This window comes from Solenopsis invicta, chromosome 8 (genome assembly GCF_016802725.1).
Source record: "Solenopsis invicta isolate M01_SB chromosome 8, UNIL_Sinv_3.0, whole genome shotgun sequence".
Lineage (NCBI taxonomy): Eukaryota > Metazoa > Arthropoda > Insecta > Hymenoptera > Formicidae > Solenopsis > Solenopsis invicta.
The window spans coordinates 1715432-1743216 of NC_052671.1; the positions used below are offsets into that span (position 1 = coordinate 1715432).

A 27785-nucleotide genomic window follows, 5' to 3' on the forward strand; every position below is an offset into this window, starting at 1 on the left:
TTGTGTTGCTGAGTAATAACAATAATGTTACTTTTTTCAATTTTATAGCTATTAAATTAAAATTACTTTGGATAAAATTTGATCAAAATAGTAAGGAATCAAGAGCCATGCATCGATCGCGCTAACAGGGAGGAGAAAAAAATAATTAGGCAATAATTTATATATCGGTTATTTCTTTCATGTTTATCTCTTCCTTTTTTTACGAACTCTAAGTAAGTAATACCAACAACGGGTTCTATATCTATGGAAAAGTCTACCCTGACACCAAATTACGTATTTAATGTACTAATTGTAAGAGTGAGATACTCGTCCGGTAATGTGGCTCGTGTTTCTCGTACGTATATACGAGCGTGTATATGTACTTTACTTTCTCCCGCGTTTGTTGTTCATTTTCATAAAAATTAATACGTGTGTATTTGCAAACATTTACGTGTGTGTCTAATCTCCAATATACGGCAGAAAGGAATAATTAAAAAATGTGAAAATTATAATAACCTAGATTGAGCGTTAAAAAAGAAGTCATGAAATTTAGCACGTGACACATTTTAGATTTATGATTAAAATGTTTCTCGCGAAATGACAAGTAGATTAACCGTATGTTATATGTAATTGTGTGTGTGTATAATTTTCTTTTGTTTATCGACACGGCAGGATAATCGAGACAATTACTATTTGTCAGAATCTTGACAAAGTGCGGTTGCCAAGCATATTGTACAGTTATTTACCATCTATATCACGCTTTCAAGAAACAACATTCAGAAAGATATATTCTTGAGAAAAATCAATGTTTATATACTCACGGCACGTTACCTCATTCTTCAATGTCTGAGAATATCGTTTACGTTTTTCCATTACAACATTTATACTTCTTCGACGAAATTCGCGAATTCAACGATATTTTATTGCTCACGATAGGATACTACTTTTACTCACGTTGGTAAAAAAATAAATACCCTAAATTTTTTTATTGTTTCTAAAATAATTTACTATATTTCATTAACAGAAAGTTTCATTTCTTGCGATTTGTCTGAATTGACGTGTCGGAATGGCTGAAAAACAAACAGCATGTTTTTCCTATATCCGTGAGTATAGGTTTTTTCTTTGTGCGAAATCGAGCGTACCGAAAGAGTTGTTTTCGAGGAAAAAGTAATTTTATAGCACACATATACATGCATTGTTATATAATTTGTAAAATCAGAATTTTTTTTCTTTAAGCAAGATATAGTTTTTCTCTATAAAACCCATATGTAGATAAAACTTGGTTATCATCAACTAATTTATTTGTTCAGTGATTCAAAGTTATAATGTACAAATTTTAATACACAAAATCGACATAAATAACACCTAGCTAAATACATTAATTCATTTAAAAAATAAACGCGCGAACATCGAATTTTTTTACTGAAAAAATACGACGTAGGGGAAAATAGTCGTGTACGCCCGTTATTTATAATTGTAGACCGATATTTAAAAGGAGTATCGGAGTTACCGGAAGTCCGCAATCGCGCGAGAGACACGTTCGTTATTCCAACATGAACGTCGCGAATTTTATGCCCCTTGTAATTTCGCTTAGTGATCGTACGAAGGAAGTGTTCGCATGACGTTAAAGATAAAACGTTTCTACGTCGAAAATGATGAAATAGTTATCGCGTCACCGTATATCTTCCTTCGGAAATCGATCGATGCATTCTACAAGAGAGATCTAGCTAATCAACGAAAATTCGCACGTACAAAGTAAGCGATGAATCGCAGATTAGCTAAACACTTATCTCGCTCGCTAGTTTTGCGCAATTGGATGCCGATTCGTTCGTGTGTGTGTGTATGTGTGTGTGTGCAGTTTGATTTAATTACTTCCTTCCTTCAAAGTTCGATCAATTAATCGAAATGTCGTCGTTAATGATTCTGTCGGCCCATACGACCATTAATCCCTCAGTTTCGGCTCGTTTAACTAGTCTACTCACCGCCTCGACGTAATTATTGGCTCTCCATGGCAGTATCGCGCCAATTCGTACGTTCACCGCTTGATAATCACGATGGCTCATTGTGTAGCACCCGACTAACAATATACATTATACGTTCTAGGAATCAGTCACAGGCTGAGCCCCGTGCGAGGCGGCATGTCACCCTTCGGGGGCTAGCCAAGTAAGTACGTAGCTGGGGTGGGGTGCGTTCATTTTCTATGCTTCGAGTTTTTTACTATCGTAACATCTACTTATTTTTCTTGCTTGCTTAAAAAAAAAACAAAAGAGAGAACCGACTCAGCAAGGCATTTCGTCGTACCTTTTTTTCGGTCGCCCAGAGAAGATCGCGCTCTGTGTATCTTCCAGGCTTCTTAAATTCTCGCTATCTTCCCACTTGATAAAAAGAAAGAAAAAAAGAAAAAAGATCGATGACCGCATCCACAAGGTCCTCTTACTTGCGAGCACCGGCTCACCGACTTGAGGAAGATCGCAAAAATCTTTTGCGTCAGATGTTTCGTACCTGTTTCTCGCGTGCGAAGATGAGAGGAAGAAAACTCGGGATCTTCTACGTGATCGACCTTACCAACTACTTCGCTTCGGAATCTTCGTCCAGGCCGCTCCAGTCTCTTGTGTCTTCCTTAAAAGAAAGAGAGTCGACTCAGTAAGGTATCCTATGTGGGTACCTTACTGACTGCCTTCAGAAGATCGCTTTGCGTTTTTTCCAGGCCGCTTACGTGATGCTGCTGCTGATGCTGAAGGGCGGCGCTCTGCTGCTCCTGCTGCAACTTGGCCTGCTTCTCCGCCTGCTGTTTCTTCATCATATCTTGTTCCTCGCGCTCGCGTCTGGCTTGCTCGTTGATCTCTTTAACCGCCCTTAACTCCTTTTTCAGCTTCATTCGCCGATTCTGGAACCAGATCTTGATCTGTCGTTCCGTTAGGCAGAGTGCATGCGCGATCTCTATTCGTCGTCGTCGCGTCAGATAATGATTGAAGTGAAATTCTTTTTCTAATTCCAGTGTTTGGAACCGCGTGTACGTTTGTCGGCCTCTGCGCCTCGGGCAGCCGTTCGGACCTGAAAACGTTAAGAAATCTAATTTACGAGACCACTCCATAGTCTCTTGACTCCACTTTTCATGGCAAACTGTAACGTTAATGTGCAAAACAAATTTATGCAGTTTTGAAATTTTTTAATATTGAAAATCATTTTCAATTTAAAAGCATTGAATTAATAAATAAAAATTTGCAAATATATTAAAATAACGAGTAATAAAGATACATATATTCCATATTTCTATAATAAAGAATTATATTGTTTACATCTTAAGTGCTTTTCATCCCTTTGTAAATCTTAACTCGCCTCACTTTCTCTCTCTTTGAAAAGAAAAAAAAAATGTTCTTTCTCAACCTGCCGCTTATTGCGAGGGTTAATACACGTAAAAAAAGGATGAATAAAAATAGAAAGTTCTCAGGAAGCTCTGCAGGAAAGTTACTCACAACGAACTCTTTCTAGTACTACTTCACTCGTTTAACTTTCTCCAGAAGTTTATGTCATAAACAAGGATACAGGCAACTTTGAATTTTTTTACGGGTTTTAAAGATAGGAATCGAAATGCCGGTGCGCAGGTAAAAAAAAGTTGGCGCGATGTTGCGGGATGAATATCTACTTCGAAACGGTTTCTGTGACAACATGAGTTGATTATAACTGAATAACGGTAATAATTCAAGTCAAATGTATACAATAATCAAGGAACAATAAATAAACGTTATTGAGAAACATTTAAACTATCATAGTTGCTAAACGATTTCATTACGCTACAATGTCACCGCTGAATTTCGAACATATATATTTTCGTAATCAATTCAAAAAAGTAATTTCACTTTCAGTTGTCGCCACGAGCGAGGCGCGTCTCTTTCCCGAGGATCGCTAAGAAACCGGTTCCTTAGTGCAAAGAGTGGACAGCCATAATACCATCATTCGCGCAGCGACGCTGAGTGGCCATATTACTGCCTCGTGATGAAGCAAATGCGTGCTACTGACCAATAAAAGATAGCAAGACTTTTCTTTCCGATTATTTTACGAGAATACGAAGCTTGTATCGACACGATAAAAAGTGAGAAAATTAATTATTATATTGGTTAAAGCTCAGAGGGATGTACTTGTAACAATTAGTCACAGATGCATTAAAAATACCATACATTATAAATGAAAACGTTTACTTTGATTCAACCTAACCACATAAAATGTAACAGTGCTTTCTTTTTTATTAAAACTTTACGATTTAATGAACAAAATAATTTACTGTCAAAAATTAAAAAACTGTGAAAAAATGATACACGTTACATTTTTGTGTAAAAATTAATCATAAATTTTGTAATGAATCTGTAACCAAGAAGAACGTATTATTTAAGATGCTGCACATTCATGTTAATAAATAAATAAAAGTAAAGCGTATAAATCATCAACATTTCGTAAAAGACAGGAACGCCATTCACGAGAGTTACGATTATGCTCAAATTATGAGCAACGTATAGATGTAGCCAACGCGCTTAGACCTTGCGGAATCGTATGTCGAGAAATCGGATTAACAAAGAGTGAAGGGGACATTATCCTACAGATTTAAGCGAGTGGCGCCGTATTTTCTATCTTCCGTCATAACGATACTCGTGCTATAGCGATCGGGTGCTCGAATGACACGCACGTGCGCAATTCCCGATGCAGGATGACCCATCAAATACGTATCGCTCCGGGCCGAGCAGAAAACTCTTGGAGAATGCAGAGAATGCTGATATTGAATTCAGCATGGCCGTTCTCGCCAGTGCGGTCCACGAGCTCGCGTCGGTGTACGCGTGTACCTGAATCAGCGACCACACTCACGAATTCCGCCGCTTTTTACGTACGTGTGGTGGGACCAAGCGCGTCTGTATTGGTGCGAATCAACACCGTTTTTAGCGCGGTCGTGTGCGTCAGTTTGGCACACGTACGTCCGTTGCAGCCACGGGGTGGTTACCGAAGCCCGAAGGGTGGGACATAGGTTACCTTGGCAACCAGAGGGGAGACCATTCCATCCTCCTGGCGGCATATCACGCGGGAGCAAGCCTAGCACAGCAGCCAGAAAACTCTTGGTTGCATCCTCTCCACCGACTCTAGGAGGGCCCGTCACGTCGGTCTTGGAAGACGGGTGAACTTGATTGCGCCCACTCCATTCGCCATAAATATGGCTCATCGGCGAAGTGCTGGTGTGCGAGTATTATCAATAATTTCGACGGAGAGAAAACTAATGCCGCTGTGCCAGAATTTATCCGGCGAGAATAAAATTGCGCGCTGAGGTAGAGGCTTACCAGAAGCCACGAAGCGGGTATTCGTTCCCGATGAGATTAACAAAAAAACCTTACTTTTCTCAAAGAAAATTTTTAGAAAATATAAGAAGGATAGTTGATAAGCAATTAATAATTTTCTTTACGTACGTAAAGATAGAAAAAAATCAACAACTCTTTTCTTTTCATATTGAGTTTATCGTAAAAAAGAAAAAATAGAAACTCGTGCATGAAATATAAAAGATAGATATGACTTATCTCTGGAACGTTGCAAAGTGTTAATTAGCGTTTTGTCGTAAATGATTCGGAGACAAATAAATTATAGTTAATTGCCAGTGGTCCATTGCCACTCTACAGAAGGGCGACACGATGAGACGCGCGCACAGAAATACGCCATTATGGATAGCACAGGCCTGTGTCTAATTACGGTCATATACTAAGTTTAATATCTGCTTTAGGTCTGCTTTAGCATGCAGCTCGGGGCTTAGGGAACAATCGCGGATATTGTGGAAGTTTGTCAGGCTACGTCCGCCAGTTCGTACTACTATACGCATCCAGATTTGATCAAATCAACTTGCGTCATTTTGTTTTTTATATAGCTACCCAAGGATTCGATCTTTACTTTGAATTGAATCATAACGAACGTTTTTAATTGATCGAATCATTTCAATATCATTCCATTAGACAAGCTGGATGAAGATAAAATGTGATTATAGTCCTTTTTAAACCTTATACAAATAATCTGTCGGCAACCTGTATTTTGAGCTCTATTATACATTGAACAGTCGTATTCGATACTGCCAGATGACCCCAAATACTTTCGCGTTTACGAAGAGACTCATTCAGCGCGATCAATATTGTCATCGCTATGTAAATGAGCCGACACTATTCAAGTCATAACACTGTAGTCGTATTGTTTTTTCGATCGAAGCATATCAAGTGCGAGATAAGAATAAATATCTGTAACTTATTCATGAGTCACGCACTATCATTAGAACGCTCTGAAAAAAGGGTCATTTAAATACCGTCCCCGAAGATTAGCTAGCCTCTTATTCATTAATATCACAATAGAAAAAATTCCAGCACGGTGACAGATGGCAGTATACACTGTTCGGAAAAAAATAATATACGCGAGGCCGATGGAACGTTAGAGAGATTTCGCAATGTCGCCGGACAGTGCATACACTGTCTAGTCTCGATAGCACCTGCGAATCGCATACCCTCGCGTCTAGATATGTCGCGTTACGGCCTAACCCCTCTTTGTTCGAGCGGCGGTGGGACCATGCGTGAGCCCCTCAGCGATCCATTCATAAATATCTCAAAACGGCTTAATTTCGCGGCGCTGCGGGCAAATAAAATCTCGAGCCGGTGAAAAATGTAGACAGTTTGCCAGATGAAGGAGAACGAGCAGGGTAGAGGAGTAGAGGGACGAGAGAGGAGATACGGCGTAGCCACGACCCACGACTCGTTTGATCGCCGTCTCGGGTCACTGCAGCCTCTGCCAGAACGATAGAGTTGGAGAGGACCGAGTAGGAGGCACGTTAAGAGAAGGGGGAGGGAATAGAGGTGGAATGTGAAAGAAACGGAGAAGGAGAGTGGATGAGATATGTTAAGGAACAAGAGGGATAGAAAGTGCCAAGGAGGAAAAATGCCCACGATAACTCCGCCGTCCGTTCCGTCGCGATTCCAACTCCGGGCGCGATTTATGCGGCTAATCCCCGCACTTTTCTTGCCCACGTCTCGCCCAGTCGCCAGGTATCCGGTTAGACTGTATTTCAAGGCCGTTCGCCGATTATTCAGCTATGCCAGACGGTAGATACACACCGTTGTTCTATCCGTCGTTCATTAAACTGCGCCTCTTCCCTCTTCGCGCGAACCCCAATCGCGTCCGGCTTGTTGCCGATGCATGGTCGCCGGTTATCGGAGACATAAGTCGCGTGAAAAATTTCAAATGTGGCTGGAATCTGGACGATCGGGAGGCCGGAGAAGTTCGCGTTAACGTTCGCGAAATGTTACACGCGGGGAATTCACAGACTATGTTATAATTTCTATTCCGTAACCGATAACGCAGGCTCTTTTCTCTAGCCACGGCGGAAGGGTTATATCCCCGATGCTTATTGCCAGACAGCCAGTACGTATCCGATACCACCGCGGAAAGTTCGCTATGTAAATTTTATGCGGGCTGCTGTTCGCAGGTAATTATTGTGAGCGATACACGAAAGAGGCCGCGATTAAATCTACTCTAATTTAAAGACCAATTTAAATAAAACGCGCTTTGATTACGCTAGCTTTCATACTTGTAACTGGATAATTTTACAATTTGTATATGTTCCTTATAAGTTGTTGCCAAGCACGCTGCTTATTCGAGTGTATCTATGCTATATTGTTTTTTCACTTGAAACATTAATCTCATCTGGCAATACATCATCGTGAAGCAAGAGATTCAGGTGATTATCTATCCAGATCTCAACCTCGGAATCAAATTGATCAGTCATTATGGAATATTATTTCTGCGCCATAAATTTTGTCATTAAATTATCCGTCTTAGCATTTTGTTTTAATTTTATTTTAGTATCCGGAAAGAAATTAAAAATTTAGATTTCTTTACAAGAGATAGAACGTTCCTATTTCGACTTATAATTCAGATTTCATGCCATTTTGTACATTAGTTAATTACACTATTATTTATATATGTTAATTTATTATTAATATATATTACATTATTATATAGTCTCATGAAAAAATGTTACGTTTTCGACTAAAAAAGCTAGTAATTAATAAGAGAAACTGTATCATAGGGCACTAATTTTTTTAAAGCTTACAGTATTGAGCAATTTCAATTAAAATATATTGTTTTCTAACATATAAATTATAGTTTGCGTGATAAAATGTTTGTAAATAAACATTTGTAAATAGAAATTTTTTTTATACAAGGAAAAATTCTTTATAGATGCTATACGTATAAATCGATACTATGTATAAATTCTTAGAATGTTTTCTCTTTACGTGAATGGAAACTGAAGCAAACGTCGAAAAAAAGGGTTATTGTTTTTGACCACATGTCGCTGCTCAGTGAGAAGAACCAAAATCGCATGGAGGCGCGCACAAGGCACGCGGTTGACATTTAATCGCCTCTTTAGATTTACGACGACCTGGCCCTATTGCCGCTATTACGGCGCAGCAGTCTCTACCAGCTATTTTGTCCCAGTCGGAATGAATGACTGTCCGGTCTACTTGAAGAGCCTGTCACTTTCCAGTCCTAAAATCTTTAAGTAGCCTTATCGAATATTGTTTTTATATATATATATATATATATATATATATAGTAATAGAATAATTTTTCTTTATGCTATTAATAAATGTTCTGTGTGATTTAATTAATTACAGTAAATTAAAAAGGCCAACTACTCTATAAAATTTGAATATACGATAACTTATGATTCAAGGACATTGAATTTAACAGGACACAATAATAAATCGATATTACGTAATTAGTAAATCAGGCACTATAATTATTAATGGTAATTAGTTATAATTATAAAGTAAAAATGTACAAAATGATTCTTTGAGAAATAATGAATTGTTAATAATGAAATAAGAAATTTTAAAACATAAAAACCAAAAATTTTTTACCTTTTAGAATATAGCTTTTTCTTAAAATAAGAGTTCAATAAAAGGAGTTTATTTATAATATAATTTTTGTTATTCGGTATTGTATATCAAATCAATTATTATGAGTCGTAATTGCAAACTACAAATTGCTCCTCTAAGTTAAAAACAAAGGATTCTTCACGCCACTTATACGTATGTGTCAGCATATCACGTCGTTAATTTATAATAAAAAAGATATAAGTGCTGATGTGCTGACGAGACAATTCAAAAAATTTTCACCGATTTCACCGAGAAACTGGAGCATCCTCGTGCTCCGTTCGGTGGCTGCTGTGCGGCCGACCTGACACTGACATTAACCACCGCGAAAACGATTTATCGCTTCCCCAGTTATCACATGGAGAAGAGAGGGATACGAGCCCCTCAGAACACTTTGCGACGAAGTTACACGTGGCAAACTTTCTCAACGTACACGTATATATTTATAGCAATCTTCACTTACAGTTTTCAAAACGATTATTAACTTTATAAGAAATTTTATCTTTATCAGTTCATTCTTTATACATCTAAAGGTAAGTTAAATTACAAATCGATTAATAATGTTACGAGCACAAATAATTGAAATTAAATTTCTATATTAACAAACTTTCATAAAATGTCTTCCATATTTTATTATTAAGGTGTTTAATAAAGAAGGGTAAATATTTGCGATTCACAATCACTAGTGCATAAATCTTTATTAAAAAGGAAAACAAGTTATTTGATAAACAGTTTACGTTTGCCAAACAGTCCAAATTCATTTTGTGGAAAAAAAACACATGAACGTTCAGACATATACATAAAATGATGTGAGCCACAAAGATGATACTAATACCACCGTGGCTGCAAGTTGGATACACAGGTGCCCGCGCACGCGTAGCGTCTGTCACGGTCGGCAATAGACTTAAATCCTGATTGGTTGGACAGCTAGTTGGAGACTACATGTGAAGTATACAGGTACGCTGAGGGGAGCGTTTTTGGTAGGACGGGGGCAGATATGTACATATGTGTGCGTATATATGTATATACATATATGGGATACAGCATCATGCGTTTGTGTGTACGTGTACACACACACACACACACACAAATATATATATATATATATATATATATATATATATATATATATACATGGGCGGCAATAAAGGATTCCGACAAGGATGGATGGTGAGAGGGGGAAGTTCGCTCCATTGTTCCCGATGGAACCCAAACGCCATCCATAAGGGTGCCTCCCATTATCCGGCATGTATCTACCACACGCACACACATCAGAGTGCTCGCTCGTGCATACACGGAGGATACCTCGCCCGCCCTAAGATCGAGTGTGAGGGCTGAGATGCATGGCGCAGCGGCGCCTTTCACGGTGTGCAGAGTTGTTCTTACATGGCGGCCAACTGTGCCACGACGGCAATAAGAGCTTTAATCTCCCACGAAATTGTAAAGTCGGGAGGAAAATTTATAAGAGAGATCCAAAGTCGGAATGATTGTGCCATGCACTGATAAAAGGCATTTTAGAAATTCGAGAGCTGCGCAAAACGACTTTGCACGAAAAAATCCAAGATGACGGAGAGTAATAAATTCAAACGACATGACGAAACATTAGACACCAGCATGTGTTTAATTACCTAAAATTAATGCATCGTTTTTTATATTTATTTCTATTTAATTATTATTCCAATTTATAGTAAAGATCACGTTAATTATAAATCATATAGAATATTCGTATTAATGTTATTAATAATAGTATTAATTTTTTTTATATTAATAGAGTTAATGTTGGAATTCTGCATTAATCGCTGTTCCCGTTATGAAATTACTAAAAGTGCTAAATTTCATATGACACGTACTGTCGCGTGTGCAATACGAGCGTGTAGATAGCACGTAAATATAATTGAGTGCTCGTGAAGGAGGTGTGTAAATGTCACAACACCTTCTATAAAATCGTTAACTCATCCGTACGCCCGCAGGAATCCCGATAACTATCTATTCCTTGTATGGATAATGCCAGGTGATACAAACATACCAATAAAATTGCTGCTGAATTTATTTAAATAAATACAATTCTCTCGCGTTTCAAAAATTTATTGCAATTGATTGCGTAATTTTTATTATTTAAATAAGTATGGTGCGCGTGTTAATTGCGCTATATGCATATTAATTTAATTTGTCTTACCGAAGAATTTCTAAGTGCAGTTGGCAGCAGCAGATCTAAAAATAAACTTGCTGGCAAAGCGCCAAGCTTTAAATACACGCAATCTCATCCGGAAGGTGAGGACCGATACAAAACAAGATTAAATTTTAATTTTGAAACAAAGAATAAAGTATTAGAATGCCGTTGGCAAGCATTCCATCCCCCTCTTAAAACTCATAACGGAGGCTTGCTACCCTCTACATTCTGACTAACGGTCCCCACTCCTGACTCCGACAGGGCAACAGCGCGAACAGCTACCCCCTAAGACTCTAATTACGGCCTTACGTCCCTACCATGTCTCTCTTTCCCTCTCTCTCTCTCTCTCTCTCTCTCACGCCCTACAGCGCCCTTTCCGACCATTCTCATATTTTCCGACACTCCCTGTGCTACCACACTTCACTACAATCCACCCCCTATGCCATTACATGCAAATGCCACGGTTGTCTCTTTCCGCTAATAAAAGTCGTGCCCGTGCAATTTAGAACATCCGACGTTGGGCTACTATGGCTTCCGAAAGATACAAAACGAGACACGGAATAAGTCTGGAAAGACAGCGATGTTGAGGGTTATTACTCATTAGTAGAGTTAAAACGCAAAGCAAAGACACAGAGCAGATTATACGCAATTCGAACTCAATGAAAAAAGTTAACTAGATTTTGTTGTAAGTATATATAATTGCATTAAATGTTAGTTCACATTCAAGTACAATAAAAGATAATACTAAAGAGAAAAAAAAACAATTTAAAACTATTGGCAAATGTAATGTACTGCTTATTTTTTATTAGTATAAGTTAACATTTCAAAACTTTAAATAAAATATCCGTTACTGTAAATTCTACATGTATATTATTAATATCGAATCAAATATCTATAAATCAAAAAGTTTATATCTTAAAGGTAAAAGTATCACCCACAAGGGATGATATCTTATATATATATATATATATATATATATATGTGTTTGTCGTCGTAGTGAGAAATGTTAGGATCCACATAACCTTTAATCAGAGCACGTTGCGGCTTTACGATATTAGCTGGTGTTACGCACCCTCTTTCACCCTTTTCCATTCCCACTGACGTCACTCGACTTGAATACTCGGTAAAATATCGAAAAACCGTCCAAATTTTTCGATCATTTTGAACTTTACACCTTTGAAATGTGCACTTTCCAAAATTATCGCGATCGAATGTATTTGTTTTCTATATCAATATATTCTTTTTTATTTAATAATTTCAGAAATCCCTAGTAATATACAGTAATAGTAATACAGAAATTAATGACACATTGTTAAATTGCCATTAAAGTGTGATATTTAAATGCAGAACCGGTAATTTAATAAATTAACCGGTAGGTTAATAAATAACATTACATATCAGTGTATTCAAATTTATAAAATCTATCAACGATAGATCTATTAACATCACGTCGGACTTATTGCTGATAGCTTTAACTGCTGACAACTCAATCAATAAATACTTTTCGCTGACCTTCCCTTTTATTAAGATAAATTTAACTAACAGTTATCAGAGATCCTTGGCTTTATTGAGTCTGATGGCTTATAATACTTTTATTGAGACTAAGACAAACGTCATGTATTGTATATAACCAAGGCATCCGAGGCACATGATGTTATATACACAAATAATGCACTTTCTGATTTTATATCGAGAGAAAATATTCTCCGTCACGCTCAAAAATGTACCTAGGTAGCGAATGACAACAGGTATATCTTTATCAGATTTATCTCAAAATATCAGAGTCTTCTGAAAAAACAAGAATTTCGCATCTCGGCCAATAAATCGTCTTGAAGTGAATTACATCTTCTTTGCATTTTACTCGTTGGATCTTAAGAAAATCATTAAATTACAGCATACTCTTTTTTTTATACTTTCCAATTTCGTTTATTATACTTTTAATTTAATTTCGTTTATTACACATTTTAATTTAATTAGAACACAACAACTAGCGATTCTTTTACAAATTTAATAAATATTTATATTAAGTAAACAACTAAACAATTATTAAATTAATAGATTTACAGTCAAACGGAACCGTGAGAAACAGGCATCAAAATAAATAACATGTCAATTTTAAAATAGGATTATTGCAATTTAATAAATAAATCAATAAATAAATAAAAATATGAAACCATATACGATATCTCTATTGATAATATTCAACACGGTAGCCTTAAAATTTTTTTTACTAAAGATTCTTATTATACAGCTACATATTCAAAATTAGAATATTTAATTGTGCTTACAAATAATCTATAAGCTAGTCTATATTCTAGATAAATATATGTACAATAGCAACTGTACTTGTAATTGTAAAATAAAAAAACTCGTTCGAAAGCACTGAGGTCGAAGCTTCCTCCTCTCGCTCGGCGCACGTACTCTCTCATTTTCCTACGCGCTTCGTCGCTGCTTCTTGGGCGCTCCGCGCTTCAGCTTGGACATATCACGCGAACAAAGGGGATTCCGGGCACATGCGCACTCGATTCCTAGCACTGGTAACGATTCTAGCTCCTGTTATAGCCTAGCGCACCCTCCGTTTCTCTCTCCCCTATCTCTCCTCCTTTCTCTTCTCTTTTACCAGCTACCGACTCGGCACAAGGTACGGAAGTAACTTCTGTACACGGTGGAAAAGCAGTGCGCGAATGTGTGAATGTGTACACGAACGTACAACGGAGGTAGGATGCGCATCGCAATATTTGGGAATTATACCGAGATGCGTGTACCACGTGTGCGTACGGATGCAGATGCAGAAGAAAACATGTATGCCCTTTCGAATATGTACCACTAATGAATGTAACAGTTACAGAAATAAAAACATATATGTGTATAAACACACACACACACACACACACACACATATATATATATATATATATATATATATATATATATATGTTAATACATATTTGATAATAAACAGGTATGTACCCGCACACATACACACACACACACGCGGGTACTCAAAAGCGCGAGAGAGCGAGCAAGAACGAGGAGGAATGATAGGTACGCACCGACACGAAAGAAGCTGGAAATGGAGCCCTTAGTTTTTATCGAGAAATAACAGACGTGATAAGCAGCGGTGCACCGTGAAGCAGCATGCCGAAGAGTATTCCGTGCCATATCTAAACCGAATCGTTCTATGATACTATTCCACCTATTCCTCCTATCGTGGAACCTCCGGAAACTGTTGCCGTCGGAGTCTTTAAAAGAATACGATCTATTAGGTATTGCCCCTTATCAAAAACATTTATAATCGCCATCTTCAATAAAAAAAAGTTAATTATAAAGGAGATAAATTACTATCATCCTAGAAGGAAGATAAGTGCAACAAATACACACGTTCGTTTCGCCGCGCTTGTGCAATGCAAAATGATTTACGATTTATTCGAGGTTGCTGATTAGAAGAGAGATATATTCATTTCCTTGTAGGAATTACATCGTAAAATTACGAGTAACTATGACAGTGAGAAATATTTATTATGGTAAAGCGAAAGATAACTGTTCCCGCATTCGCCAGCGCGAATAGCTCAAAGCATAGATTATGTATATAAATCGCTTAGGGTAACGGATCGTCTTACGAACGATTGAACTCTAGCGTCTCGTAACAGTAACTCTATCCCGACGGGTGAAACGTACAATCCCTCTCAAAGGTAGCCCGTTATACGTTGTATAAATAATACTTTTGACAAACAAGCGTCCGACTGTTAGACTATAGACGTTTAGCCGCATGCTAAAATGCAAATGTGCGGAGATGTCGATTTCTAGCAATTACAACGTCGCGCCTATGACACTAGGGGAAAGGCGTATACCATTCGCCATTGGCTATATCGCGGCATAGATTACACAAAAGTCCCCTGGGAGGTCGCGTCGAACCCCTGCCCCGTGTTTCGCCCTCGTCTCCGCTCGCTAGTCCCTCTTTTTCCCCATCCCTGCGTCTACAAACTCGCCGAACCTTCCCCTGGATATTCGTGGCTAAAGGTCTATATCGCGCACCGTCAAACCTGCCCGAATTGCTCGTCGTCGTGTTATGCAAACGGCCGCATTTTGTTACGATAGCGCCTGCCGGGGACTGTCCTCCGCCACCATGTTATGCCTCGCAGTGTGGCGCGGAGAAGCTGAGGAGCACGCTCGCTCGGCGAAGAGCGCCGCCGGTATGTAGCTGTACACGGCTTACGCCGCGTCCGAAGACCGGCGTCGAGCACGTTTTCTCTTACGGACAAGATCGTTCCGTATGTCAGCGCCGTACATTTCCGTAACTACGCGGACGACGTTTCTCCCAGCGTCGGGCTCGTACGCTGGGCTTTCCCGCGAAAATATGAAACACCTTAACACCCGTCAGCTTCTTTATCCTCCGCTTTCCCTGTCCCCGCTTCGTATAATGGAATATTTCGAGGGTAGTGATGCGAGCAATGGCATCTGAACAATGTCGTCTTAATCTTCTGCACTAAATATCGCAACACATCATAAATATGCTGTCGAATTCCGCGCGTACGAAATATGAAAATTTGTGAAAATTTTGAATTAAATTCACGCGGCTACTTCTGGATTAATTTGAAAGGTTAATGCTGCCAAGCGGTGAGTGTCACAGTGCATCGAACGCTGTTTGTTTAAAGTAAGTTAATGAGATTACAACGGCATTCGAGTAGATAATGATATCATTGTTTAGAGTTTCATTTGACGCCATAACACTCCATTAAAGCGATAGTTCATTCTTTGATCAACGATTCAGAAGAATTATGATCTTCAAAGTTCAATCTTACTTGCTAATGTTGTTTTTTTTTTCAAATATAAATTACACGTTACACAAAAATTATTTAAACTTGATTGAATATCCCACAAATTCTTGTATGTAAATGATTTTTGTACATTTATAATTTTCGTAATTTTTTTATTTATCAATATTTTATAAAATGTCAACAACCATAAACAAATATATTTTTACACAAAAATAAAAATAAAAAGTTTTATCCCAAAAGTATAGTGCCCTGTTTTATTATTATTTAATTTACAATAACGATACAAATTAATCGCTTGTTGAAAAACGTCTTTAGCATAACGATTTCGTCATATTTGCCTACATTTACAATTATTAATAGCTTTACTGTATATAAAACAGTCTATAAAATCACCTCAAGCATGAGTTTTTGTGACAAGATGAAAGCATATTACAGATAACACATCAATAATTGCATATTTTAATAGTCATGAATAAAAATACATAAATTTTATTTTATTTTAATCTCGCGTACTAAATATATGAAATGGTTTTTATATTTATATAAAAAATATTGTCTATTAAATAATATTAATTAAAAATATTTATTATACATCATTGAATGCAAAAAATTGACATCTAAAAACATATTTTTAATTAATGAATATTTATTAGGTAAATACATCGTGTACTATTAATTTAGAAATGGTATAGTACAGCTGTAAAAAAGCAATTTTCAACGCTCCTTAATATTTGCATGTAATTTCGCGCTGTAAAATTCACAGCACAAAAGTTCCAATTTCGCACACAGATTAGTGCAAACGAGTATGTGACTTGTGAGAAATAGAGAGATAATGTTTTTGCGTTGTGTGTAGTTGTCATAATTTTTTCTTCTTTCAAATATTAATCATCGTGGCAACGTGACGCATCGGGCAATATCCTCATACGGCGATGACCGCACAAATGTCGATTTTTCAGACCTTTGTAGTTATAAATGGCAATCGCAAACGCCCACCACGGCGCGATATACGGGACGTCCTAAATTTAACCACTCTATCTATATTTTCTTTATTCATTAAGATTATTCTTTTAATTAAGATCATCCTTTTCTTGACCACAAAAAAACTCATCGTTTATTGTAAATTTTATGTTTGCAATATTGATATTAATATCTTAACAATTTATATTCAGATAACAAGTCTATTCAAGATCAAATTCATTGAAAATTTAAAAAAAAATTAAAATTAAAAATAAAATTACAAAAAATAAGATTTTAGTATTTATAATTTTTTTTTTTCGATACTTATTTTTTGTAAAAGGCTCATGTGCACGGTAATTTATGACTGATGTTTTTGCTAGAAGAATGACACTAAATCTTCAAATTTGTCAAAGAATCTGTAGAGAATAGAACGTGAATCAAATATTTTAATGTAACATTGAAGAATTTTTTTAAGTAATCCGTTTGCTTAAAATGATATTACAACTGAACTATGTAAAGTTAAATACGAATAATATATCTTATTTCTGTTAAAAGTGCACGTGACTACATGCCGCCGGAGGGGACAAAGCCACATACAACATCCTCATAACCCGCATGTACATTTTATTGGAATTTAACTTTAAGATGAAGGATAAACGTTTATCTTTTTAAACACAGCAACCGTTTCTTGCCGTTTAATCATGAGAGGTAAAACTTAATCCTAAGGCTTTAGACATTGTAAATGTCAAACTTGTGCAATAAAGTTCGAGCGATATAAATAAAGATTATCTATCGCAGAAAGTAAACTAAGCGATGATATACCATTAACGTTAGTAGCCCTGATTGCAAAAATTATTATAGAAATAATACATAAAATGGATTGCACATTATTACGTAGATTAATATTAAATTCCTTTTTCATGTAATAGCTATATTTATATTAAAGTAATTTGTCAATTATTATAACGTAGTCTTAAAGTTATACGGGAGCAATTATTATTTAAACAAAAAGGAAAAGAAAATCAATTAAAAATATGGCAATGTACGCCTGTTTAGATCATGAAAAACAAAATCATTTAAAACTTTTAGTTTATTCGTATATAGCAATTTAAATAAAATCCACCATAAAAGAAACAAGAAAGAGATACATCAATGAAAAAGGGGTATGAATGCACGTAACGTCCTTTATCGTAAACGTGACATGGTTGATTTTCGTGTAAGATACGATCGTCAAAGCCTTTACTTTCACTTGACTCAGCATGAAACAACCTCGTGATTTACAGGCGTCGAAAAAAATCTTCGATTCTTGTGTTAGCTGTGTTCCTCTCTTTCTGTGAATTAGGTAAAGTTTATTGCCTTTACGATAGAGAAAAAATAATGGGCAACGAGCGACAAAGGATGAAAGTCTAAGCCTGAAAAAAGTGAGAATTCGGAAGGAAGAGTTAAAAAGTTACGAGTTAAAAGAAGTAGAAAAGGAAGCGCATGATTTTCCGATTCGAAACAGCAATAAAAAAAAAAAATATGCTGAATTTTGTATCCGGTATCATAGTACAACGGAATATTTTAGACAAAAATTTAAAATTTTAATTCTTTCGAGAATTTAAATTTTTAATGTGTAACGTAAATAACTGAAGAAAATGTTTAAATGATAATATATTTTTATGGCTAAATATACAAAAATATATTTAAACATATATGTATCATCAGGAATATTTCAATATGTGAAACATTGTAGTATTTTTTTTTTTATCACATTTAAAGTGCTCTTAAGAAATATTTTCACAAAGTACATAATATATGTCACAATGTTTACAATGTTTTTATATTGTGTGTAATACCATAACATTATATTAATGCGCAATTAGTTATTAGTCAATATTAAAGTTATTCCTTTAAAAGAAAATTTGAGAGTGTAAACAAAGGTGTAAATTTCTCCCTTTCCTAAAATTAAGTATAAGTCAAATCCTCGGTCAGCCGATCCGAATACCTTACATTGTAAGATATCGTTTCAGGGTGGCCATCGCGTAAACATACGCCGATATTCGGAATCGACCGGCCTGCCTGAGGATTTGACTGGTGTGATGGCTTCGGCACGCGACATAACGGGGTACGCGCCGTCGCCGTATGACCATAAAATAAACGTTTGGGGTGGCGCAGGCGGAGGCCAAACCTGGCAGCGTATAAACACTTATATAACGGCAATTAAACTGCTTTTAAGGCCCATAAAACTGCAGTTTCAATAATCTCTGTGACAACACGATTCTAACCTGTCTGTGGAAACGTGGCTTCCCTCGGGAGATGTCAAAAGCGGTCACGCCGCATCGACGACTGTAAAAATCTCGATCGTTGTCTCCCCCCCCCCCATGTCCCTCAAGCTCTCAAATTTTTCGATCGACCGCGTTCCCCAATGTCTAGTTTTTACGACCCGCTTTGTGTACCCAACCCCCAATTTCGCACGTCTCAAAATACAAACGTTACACGTTTGCTCGCGTCTAGACTTTATATTATACTTTCCCCGCAGCGCAACGTTCCGCGTGGAGTTTCGAGTTGGGCGAGGAACGTATATTAATGGCGCATCGAGAAGGCAATGAGTAAAATAGAAAAGTATAGAAAACGCGCCGGGTCATGGCATAAAACAGAATTCGGGATGAAATTTTCCGGATAAAATTTCGATGGGGGCTATTCTTTTTCTAGCCAATGCCGGATACCTGCTGGATGCTGATGCGACCCAGGCGAGGGAGGAAACGTTTACGTGTGAGGGACGGGGAGAGCAGACGAGATCGGAGGCGGGGGAATACGAAGAGAGAGGTCCAAGTAGGGGAGGCAGGGGCGATGAAATGGGATAATACCGACGCTGCAGGACGCGGCAGCCATCATCGAATGCTAATGAGGGGTTGGCGGCTTTTGGGGCAGTGGACTCTGCCTGTAGAGTGGTGCGCCGTTGTCGGCGGATCGGCCTGATTATAAATTATACATTATCTCCTGCTAGTCCCCATGTACACACCGTAATCCAGCTAGACGCTTCGCAGGCCTCTGAACCCACAATGTCAGAATATGTTCCCATATTCGCGTACCAGAGACAGATTAGAAATTCGTACGTCGTCCACGCAAACAGTTTCGCTTGGTTGCCACATTTAGTGTCGCGTTAATTTTAATTGCTCAACGGAACGTGAAAGAAATTTTCCTCAAATTTTCGTAAGCTTGGGATTTGTGTTTTCGAACGCAAAATAATCGTTCTCGAAAGGATCTCTGTGAATCCTTGGATTTTGAAGAATCTGATGTTCTTTAGTTAGTTTATTATAGTGTTCAAAAATATTATGATTTTGCATTTGTAATTTATGCGCATCATATGAAGAAAGCACAAAATTACAATTATCATTTATAATATTCGATATATTACAATGCAATCGGCGAGAAGACAATTCTTTTAGAGAAAAATAAGAAAAAATAGAGTAATGCTTTTTATAAACTTTTCGAGAAAGATATACTGAATAAACAAGGCAATGAATTTGTTTGTCCATCCTCTCCTTTTTATCACAACTTACAGGATAGTCTGTTTCTCCGAACGTTACAAATTTTGATAATGAGATACACGAACGTCCTCAGAGAACAGGTTCGAAAAAAAAGCCGATTCTAAATCTCGAAGCATAGCACATTCATGTATTAATCATATACTGAATCAATGAAAACAACAAAGGGTATATAGCTTTGAGTGAAAAAAAGGAATGTTCACGAGAACATGAATTGAATTTAAAACACGATAAATATAACAGTGTTACAAAGCGTCCACATACTACTCGTAAATTTTCTTTCCTTTAGCGTGAGAAACGATAAGACATTCAGTGAAATTGAAATTAGGAAACTAACTAGGTTATATAACTTTTTAAGCGAATATTTACATTTAAATACATGAATTATTCTGCATAAAAAATTCTTTCAACTTTAAATGATTTCTCCCAATTAATTTATGATATACTTACTGATAAGTACATTATTAAATTAATTAGGTAGAGTAATTTACACAATATAAATTTAATCTTTCTATTTTATTATATTCTGCTATTCTTTATTATTTGGCGTATATTGTTATTTACTCGCTTCTAAATTATTATTTCATTCATTATTTAAATTACATTTCATTTACTAATATATTTATTAGTTTAAATACAATAAATTCGTTATAACTGATGTTAATAAAATATTACGGTTTCAACATGTTTATAGTGGCGTAACTTGAAATATATGTAGATCGCTAACGCGCGCGATTAGTAAGAAACAGCTGGACGTATAAACGTATAACGGCGAACGCGTATTCTGATTCATCGACCGATTGCACGTATGCAGAAATAGATATATTCCGTTTGAGTATATCGGAATGTAATTTCCTACCGAACTAAGCATTCCCTTCGCACAGTTGGAAACTTCCTACAGTGATCGCCAATGCCTATTTGAAATTATGATCCGTCTGATGTAAACAAACCATCGCGATAAAAGCCGTCGGCTGAAGTTTTAATTTTATCTAATCGGTATTTACTGCGCTATTGTGGACTCGTAAATGGCCGTATAAAAGATAGTCATGGAGATTATTCGCAGCTAACATTATCACGGTGACGACAGGTGTAGTTGCCCATATACATGTCCTTCTTGCATGCACAACTAACATAAATGAATAGGGTAAAGGACTTAGCGTGTGCCGCCCGGTAGCGCGATTCACGTAAATGATCCGAACGATGACCTTGACACCTCGACAATGCGTGGGATTACATCATTTTTTATCGTAAACTAATGACTAACCATTTATTAAACCTACGACTAATCCTGCTGGCACTGTCACAATGCAATTGCACAATCATGTAGGAAGAAAACGTTTTGAAGACTGTTCTTTGTTTCTCTAATTTTGAAAATGCAATGCGTGATGTGTATCTGGATAAGGTCAATGTTGAAACTTAGAGAAAAGGCAAGTCATCGCTTTCAGAAGAAAGGAACCAGCCATAATGCTTCAAGTATCTTCTCTATTAAACCGAAGAAAGAAATGTGACTAACATGTGGAGTGTAAAACTGTATTTGAGAAGAGTCGTATCCCTTGTATTCCAATCTTTCCAAGACTTTGAGACATACAGATCCCATATTAAAAATTGATCTTTTACAATTATCATCCATATAGTTTTATAATAAAATTTCATGTGTAATAGATTTTTCTTTTTTCAAAGAGTTATCTATTTCTCGTTGTAATGATCGTGGCGTAAGAGTTCTATTCTCTGTGCCAAAGATACAGGTTTAAATCTATTCCGAATACATCAGATTTTTAATGGATCATTATCTCTCGAAAGACAATAGCAAACCACTAACAGAGTATCTTTGCCAACACAGTCACTATGGAGTCACTATGAGCATCAAATGGAGACCACGATGTCCAGCTATGAAGGACCGAGTTGAGAAAGATAGATCTATTCTTCATGATCGAAATATGATCACGCCAATTGTAGTTTCTTCATCACGTTAATATGTAATGTCATTTATCAATTAAATTGAAAGAAAAATAAATATTTTGCGCTCGTTTGCAATGTAATATAAAAGGAAGAGTAATGGTCGAGCAAATAATAAGTTATATGAGTTAAAAGAAAACTTTGAGAAATTATATTTACATGACAATATGTTTGAGTCCTCTGATATTAAGTCCTCTTCAGTTAGAACAATTAATATTAAGGAAAAGCTATGTGGAGTCGCATATGAAAAAGTTTAGAGATTTCAATAGAAATTAGTAACCGACTTTCTGCACAGGCTAAGTTGTCTCAAATCAGTGAATTGCCGCTGTTATTAGTGCGTACATTACAAAAATTCCAATAACTCTCACGTTCCAATCCTCTTATTGTATCTTCTTCAGTGAATCGCAGTAATTAAAGATTACATCCGCGAAAGTAAAAAGAAATTTTAATTCTCCTGCCGCATCACTCAAGCTTTAGAAAATCGAATAAATGGAATTATTTATCATCAGTTATAGTAAGAAAACGGAAGAAAGACCGACCGAATAATGAAGACAACGGACCATGTCGATGTAAAGACATAGCTACAATAACGATCAATTTTTCAAGTATTTTCAATGCAATTAAGTTCGCAGAAATATGGAATATATTTTATACTCTTATTATATACACAATGCAAATAATGGCAGCAGTAGTGTAAAAGCATTACATGTAGCGACAATAATTTGTACTCACCGCACACCACTCTGTCAAATGGACTCATCCAATCTGGAAAATAAAAAAGTTGATTAGAATATCCGTGCAAAAGTGTACGTTTCAACAATTACGTTCTGTCTTCTTTCTTATATCAAGTAGAGATAATACATATAAATCAACTTCATGCGCAGTTTGGAGCTGCAAACCTACGCTTGAATTTGAGATAAGCTTATAACGTGACACAGAGCACGACTTCTTAAGCGTATTATTATAAATTTACTTTATTATGATTCAGTGCATGTATTAATATTAAGGAGTACATGCAAAACATTCAAATAACAGAAAGCAGAAAATCGAAAAAGAAAAGGAAACTACGCAACTCTTACAATCTTAGTTAAACGAAAACATTAAACAAACGGTCGGAAGTGTCAAAGATAAAGTTAGCGCGACGTTAATAATTTGCAAGAAATTGTCGTTGACCCCCCAGATTAAAAGTCAAAATGTTTCTAAAAATTATCTGTGTCAAGATAAGAAGTGTTGAAATACGCATGTTCTTCGAATCAGCTAAATTTACATGATTGACGTATGTCACGTACTATATACGAATGTATATCAATATAATAATAAGATAATCTATGAAGGGGTTACCTTATTACTGCACATTACTTCATAATGTAGAAAATTAATATTAATAAAATTATTATGTTTTCGCTTATTTCATTTCTGATCGCACATTTCATTGTTATTCGTAATTAAATTAAAATTCAATAATTTGATCAATATTCAAAACACTATTAATTATTAGAGAAAGAAAAACGTAGCGTTATAAATTGTCGACATGATTTTGGTTCAACTAAAGTCTCGCTAACTAAAATCGTCACGCTATATTGTCGGCTGAATCATTCACCTCTCTTCACAAGAGACTGTAAAGCTATTCTTATAGACTTATAAAATAGATAAGAAACTTATTGATGCATGAATAGATATATAATAGTAAAAGTGTTAAAAAAAAACTGTAAATGCTTGAAAAAGGTTAGAAATATGTCAAATATAGAAGACAGGAATGTATAAATAAAATTAGAAGCCCCGTTTGCACACATACACACACCATGGTACGGTGAAAATAATAACAAATTGGTTTGCTGCTCGTTTATAATGTGCGAGAATGTTACCGAAGTAAAAGATAACGCTGTAAATATAAAAAGTTTAAATATAAAGTGGCAGCATTAGATATCAAGTAACAATTTAAACAGCATTACGAAATTGTGTAAAAGAATACATTAAAACGATCAGAATGCGAAACTGGATTACCCTGAAAGTCTGAGAAATTCAATTATACCAAACAGATATAGTTGCTGTAATAAAATAATTTATAAAAGAGCAATTTAGCTTTCTAGATAACGTCTACGTAAACCCAGAAGTTAATATTTCAATGGCCGACGATCAGTGGCTAACTCGATCATTCATTATTCTTCACAAAGAATAATAACGTAACAACAATAATAAGTAAGCAATAAAAAGTAAGGAGAATATTGAATTGAATCGACGTAATCGCCACGCGCATTAGAAATTACACGAATGTAATCATGATTCGTGGCGGGCATAATGCGGGACCTCACGAGTTGGCAAAACGGAAAGTTAATGCGTTAACGTCAAGTATTATTATAACGTGTTGATAGCGAAACGGGCTTCGGAAAATAATTTGCATATTCAAAGATTACAACTTAATCGCAATATATTCCGCAATCCCCCGCCCCGTCCGGGTGCATGCCTTGTATTATATTACTGCATGCTAACGCAAGTACATTGGCACAAATGCGCAAGAGAAAGAGAGATAGAGGAAGAGAGAGAGAGAGAGAGAGAGAGACATCGTGCAACCAATCTCCAAGAAATTTTATTGCAAATACGTGGTAAATAATTTAGGGCTCGAAAGGTAGTACGCGTTTAATTCGTTCGTCGCGTGAATTTCAGCTAAGTCGACGGTGCTACGTTTGAATGTGACAAATACGGCGATTGTTGCAATTGAAGTTTATGCCTAAAGTCTCTCAAGTCGGAGTACCTAGAAGGATAAATCTAACCGTGACCGTAGAATCGCTATGCCGTTCGTGCACAAGGGAAACCGCGAATCGACAAGTTAACCGGCTTCTACCGCCCTCGCGACGAAGTAAACGGAGCTCCTTTTCACGCAAACTTCTTGGAGTTATTTCGCGCGCCGTTGGTACAATGTCACAACAATATCAAACGCGAAAAAAGCAATGAAATGTGCCGTTTCACGTTACCGTAAAAATGCGCAGTTTTCGCGTCAGCGAGTCAGCGTCAGGAACGCAACAACAGGCTGGTCCGCGGCCGCTGCGTTGTTCGCCGCAAATATACGCGATAAATACCGTCGGCGCTTTGTCCTAGCTAACATCTTTTAGCGGACAAAGGCTCTCTTCGACAAGGCACACGTACGATGTATTATGCACGACATCGGAATAACTTCAAGTTTCGTGTGCTAACAACAGCACTTCTAACAGAGACTCTAATCGAATTGTGTGTAGTGCATTCTTTAACTTGCTATTACGTCCGTGTATTCTTCGAAGATTGCTTGTTACATTTCAAATTACAATGCAAATTATTTTTGTCAGTGCTGCTACATTTGTAATTACGCGTAACAAAACCGGTATGGTATCAAGTAAATTTTTAAATAATGGACATTAGAAATAAAAAATTTCTTTATCATTTTCATACATTAATATTGAGCGCAAAGAAAGTCGGTTCTATATTCATATGACTCTTCTTCATCCTTACGATCATAGAATATGCTCTAAAAACTACTTTGATTTTAAAAACATTCTGTATTTGCATGTATGTGTTTCTAATACGTGTAAAATTATAAAATAATTAGTTTATAATTTTCTAATACTATTAATCTTCCTCGGAAATGGGTGTAAAAGAATGTTATACAATATTAATGCACATGGATTTTTTTCAGAAAAAAACATGCAGTATTTATAATCACGCCTAAACAAATTGTTAACTATGCTTTCCAACATAATTGTAGTAAATTATAGGAATTCAGAAGAAAAACTTTTTCCATTGAATTAAACTTCTATGTAATATGAAAAATTTTTAGGTAATTTGTAATTATGTAATTTGTAAAAAAAAAAAATTCATGCAAAATAAGTTCAGTTTCTTTTCAATAAACTTAAAATACAATTAAAAAAATAAATTTAAAATAAAACTAATCAATCGATGATAATGTATCTATAATTTCTTATTTGTTTTATGTTAATAAATAGTAGGCAATGTAGTTTCATAAATTAAATAGATAAACGATATATTTATATAATTATATATCTAATACGTACAATAATAACATAAGTTTAATAATGTAAGTATAAATATAATAACAGCTCTTTAATTATTTCTCTATCGATACTTTTTTATTACACATTCTTGATATTACTCAATTAGAACTGTAATAAAGATCTAATATTTCTTATCAACTTCATGCTCAGTTTCATGCAATAATTCTTCGTACATTCTTTGTTTCAATCATGCAATATGAAAGATTTATAAGAACATTGAATCTGCATTCTATCAAAAAACAGACATAACGCAGCACTTTTACAATTAAATAATTCATTAATGGAAATAAACGAAAAGAAATCAATTAAATAAACAAATTATGTTTAAATTTATATGTAGCCATAATTCTCTATTCATAATAAAACTGTGAAGAAATATTCAAAGAATGAATGCAAAATCAATTGGTTAAAAAAAAAAAAAAAAAAAAACGTATGTAAAAGATGTTTGGTAAAGCATGATTTTTCAAAAGCCTACTTGTAAAAGCCATTTTGTATCACAGAGTAAAAATCGTGATAAAGTGTGATTCTCGCGACGACAACACGTTACACATTCTCGCGTTGAGGCGTTATACCCGTCGATCGACGGTTATAGAAGCGAACGCAATAAAAAGATAAAAGAACAACGTCGAAGAGACTCACCGGTAATCGACATCCAGGGATACCGAGGTATGTCCGAGATCCCAGGTTGGCCGGTGGCGGGTTGTTGGCAGGAGGTCAAAGGATCGACAACGGCCGATGCGGCAGCCGCTTGATGGTAGAACTGTGCCGCCGCTGCCATGGAGGCCGAGGCGGCCGAGACGGCCGAGGATGCGGACGCGGAGGAAACGAGGCTACCGGGCGTAGCGCCGTTCTGATGATGGTGGCCTAGGGTATAATTAACCATAGGGTCGGCCGATGTAGGTGCCACATTGCCGGTCAGACTAGCTGTGTAACGGCAGGATTTGTCGCCGGTCGCGGCGTCCACGGCGGCGGCGGCGGCCAGGGCAGCGCTGGATGCCGCCGAGGAGCCGAAACCGGGCACCATGCTGGACGTGGCGCCGAACGCGGCGGCCGCGACCGCTTGCTGCTGCTGATGATGATGATGAGCCGCTGCGGCGGACACGTACGGATACATGCTGGATGTGGTGCGTGCCGCCGGTGACGTAGAAGCGGAACTTCCCGAGTGCTGGGGACTCGAACCCGTCGGGCTCGGTGAATTGTGCTGATGTGCGTAATTGACTGCCGCGGCCGCCACTGCAGCCGCGGATAAACTCGATTCTAGGCTCGCGGTGGCCGGACTCGTCGTACACGCCTGAATACTACCTGGAGTCGCGCTTGAGAACAACTGTTGCGGGTGGAATTGTTGGTACTTAGCAGGTAGCATACTATCAATTATGAATTTCGTACTCATATCGCCTGTCGGTGCCGATGTGGACGTCTGATGCCGA

General features: G+C 36.8%; 1 protein-coding gene across 2 annotated transcripts; it reads right to left on the reverse strand.

Moving 5' to 3' along the window:
* On the reverse strand, nt 1-27772 carry LOC105192846 (homeobox protein abdominal-A homolog). 2 transcript variants are annotated; one of them, XM_026134271.2, is made up of 4 exons: nt 26998-27772; nt 23048-23080; nt 2696-3033; nt 2-2598 (listed from the first exon to the last, which is right to left on the reverse strand). In XM_026134271.2, the coding sequence occupies exons 1-4, from the start codon at nt 27746-27748 to the stop codon at nt 2548-2550; spliced, it is 1173 nt and encodes a 390-aa protein (XP_025990056.1). In that variant the 5' UTR covers nt 27749-27772; the 3' UTR covers nt 2-2547. The 2 variants fall into 2 exon arrangements, with proteins under 2 accessions (XP_011155407.1, XP_025990056.1); XM_011157105.3 differs by having other exon boundaries at nt 1-3033.
* Between the last annotated feature and the right edge of the window lie 13 nt (nt 27773-27785).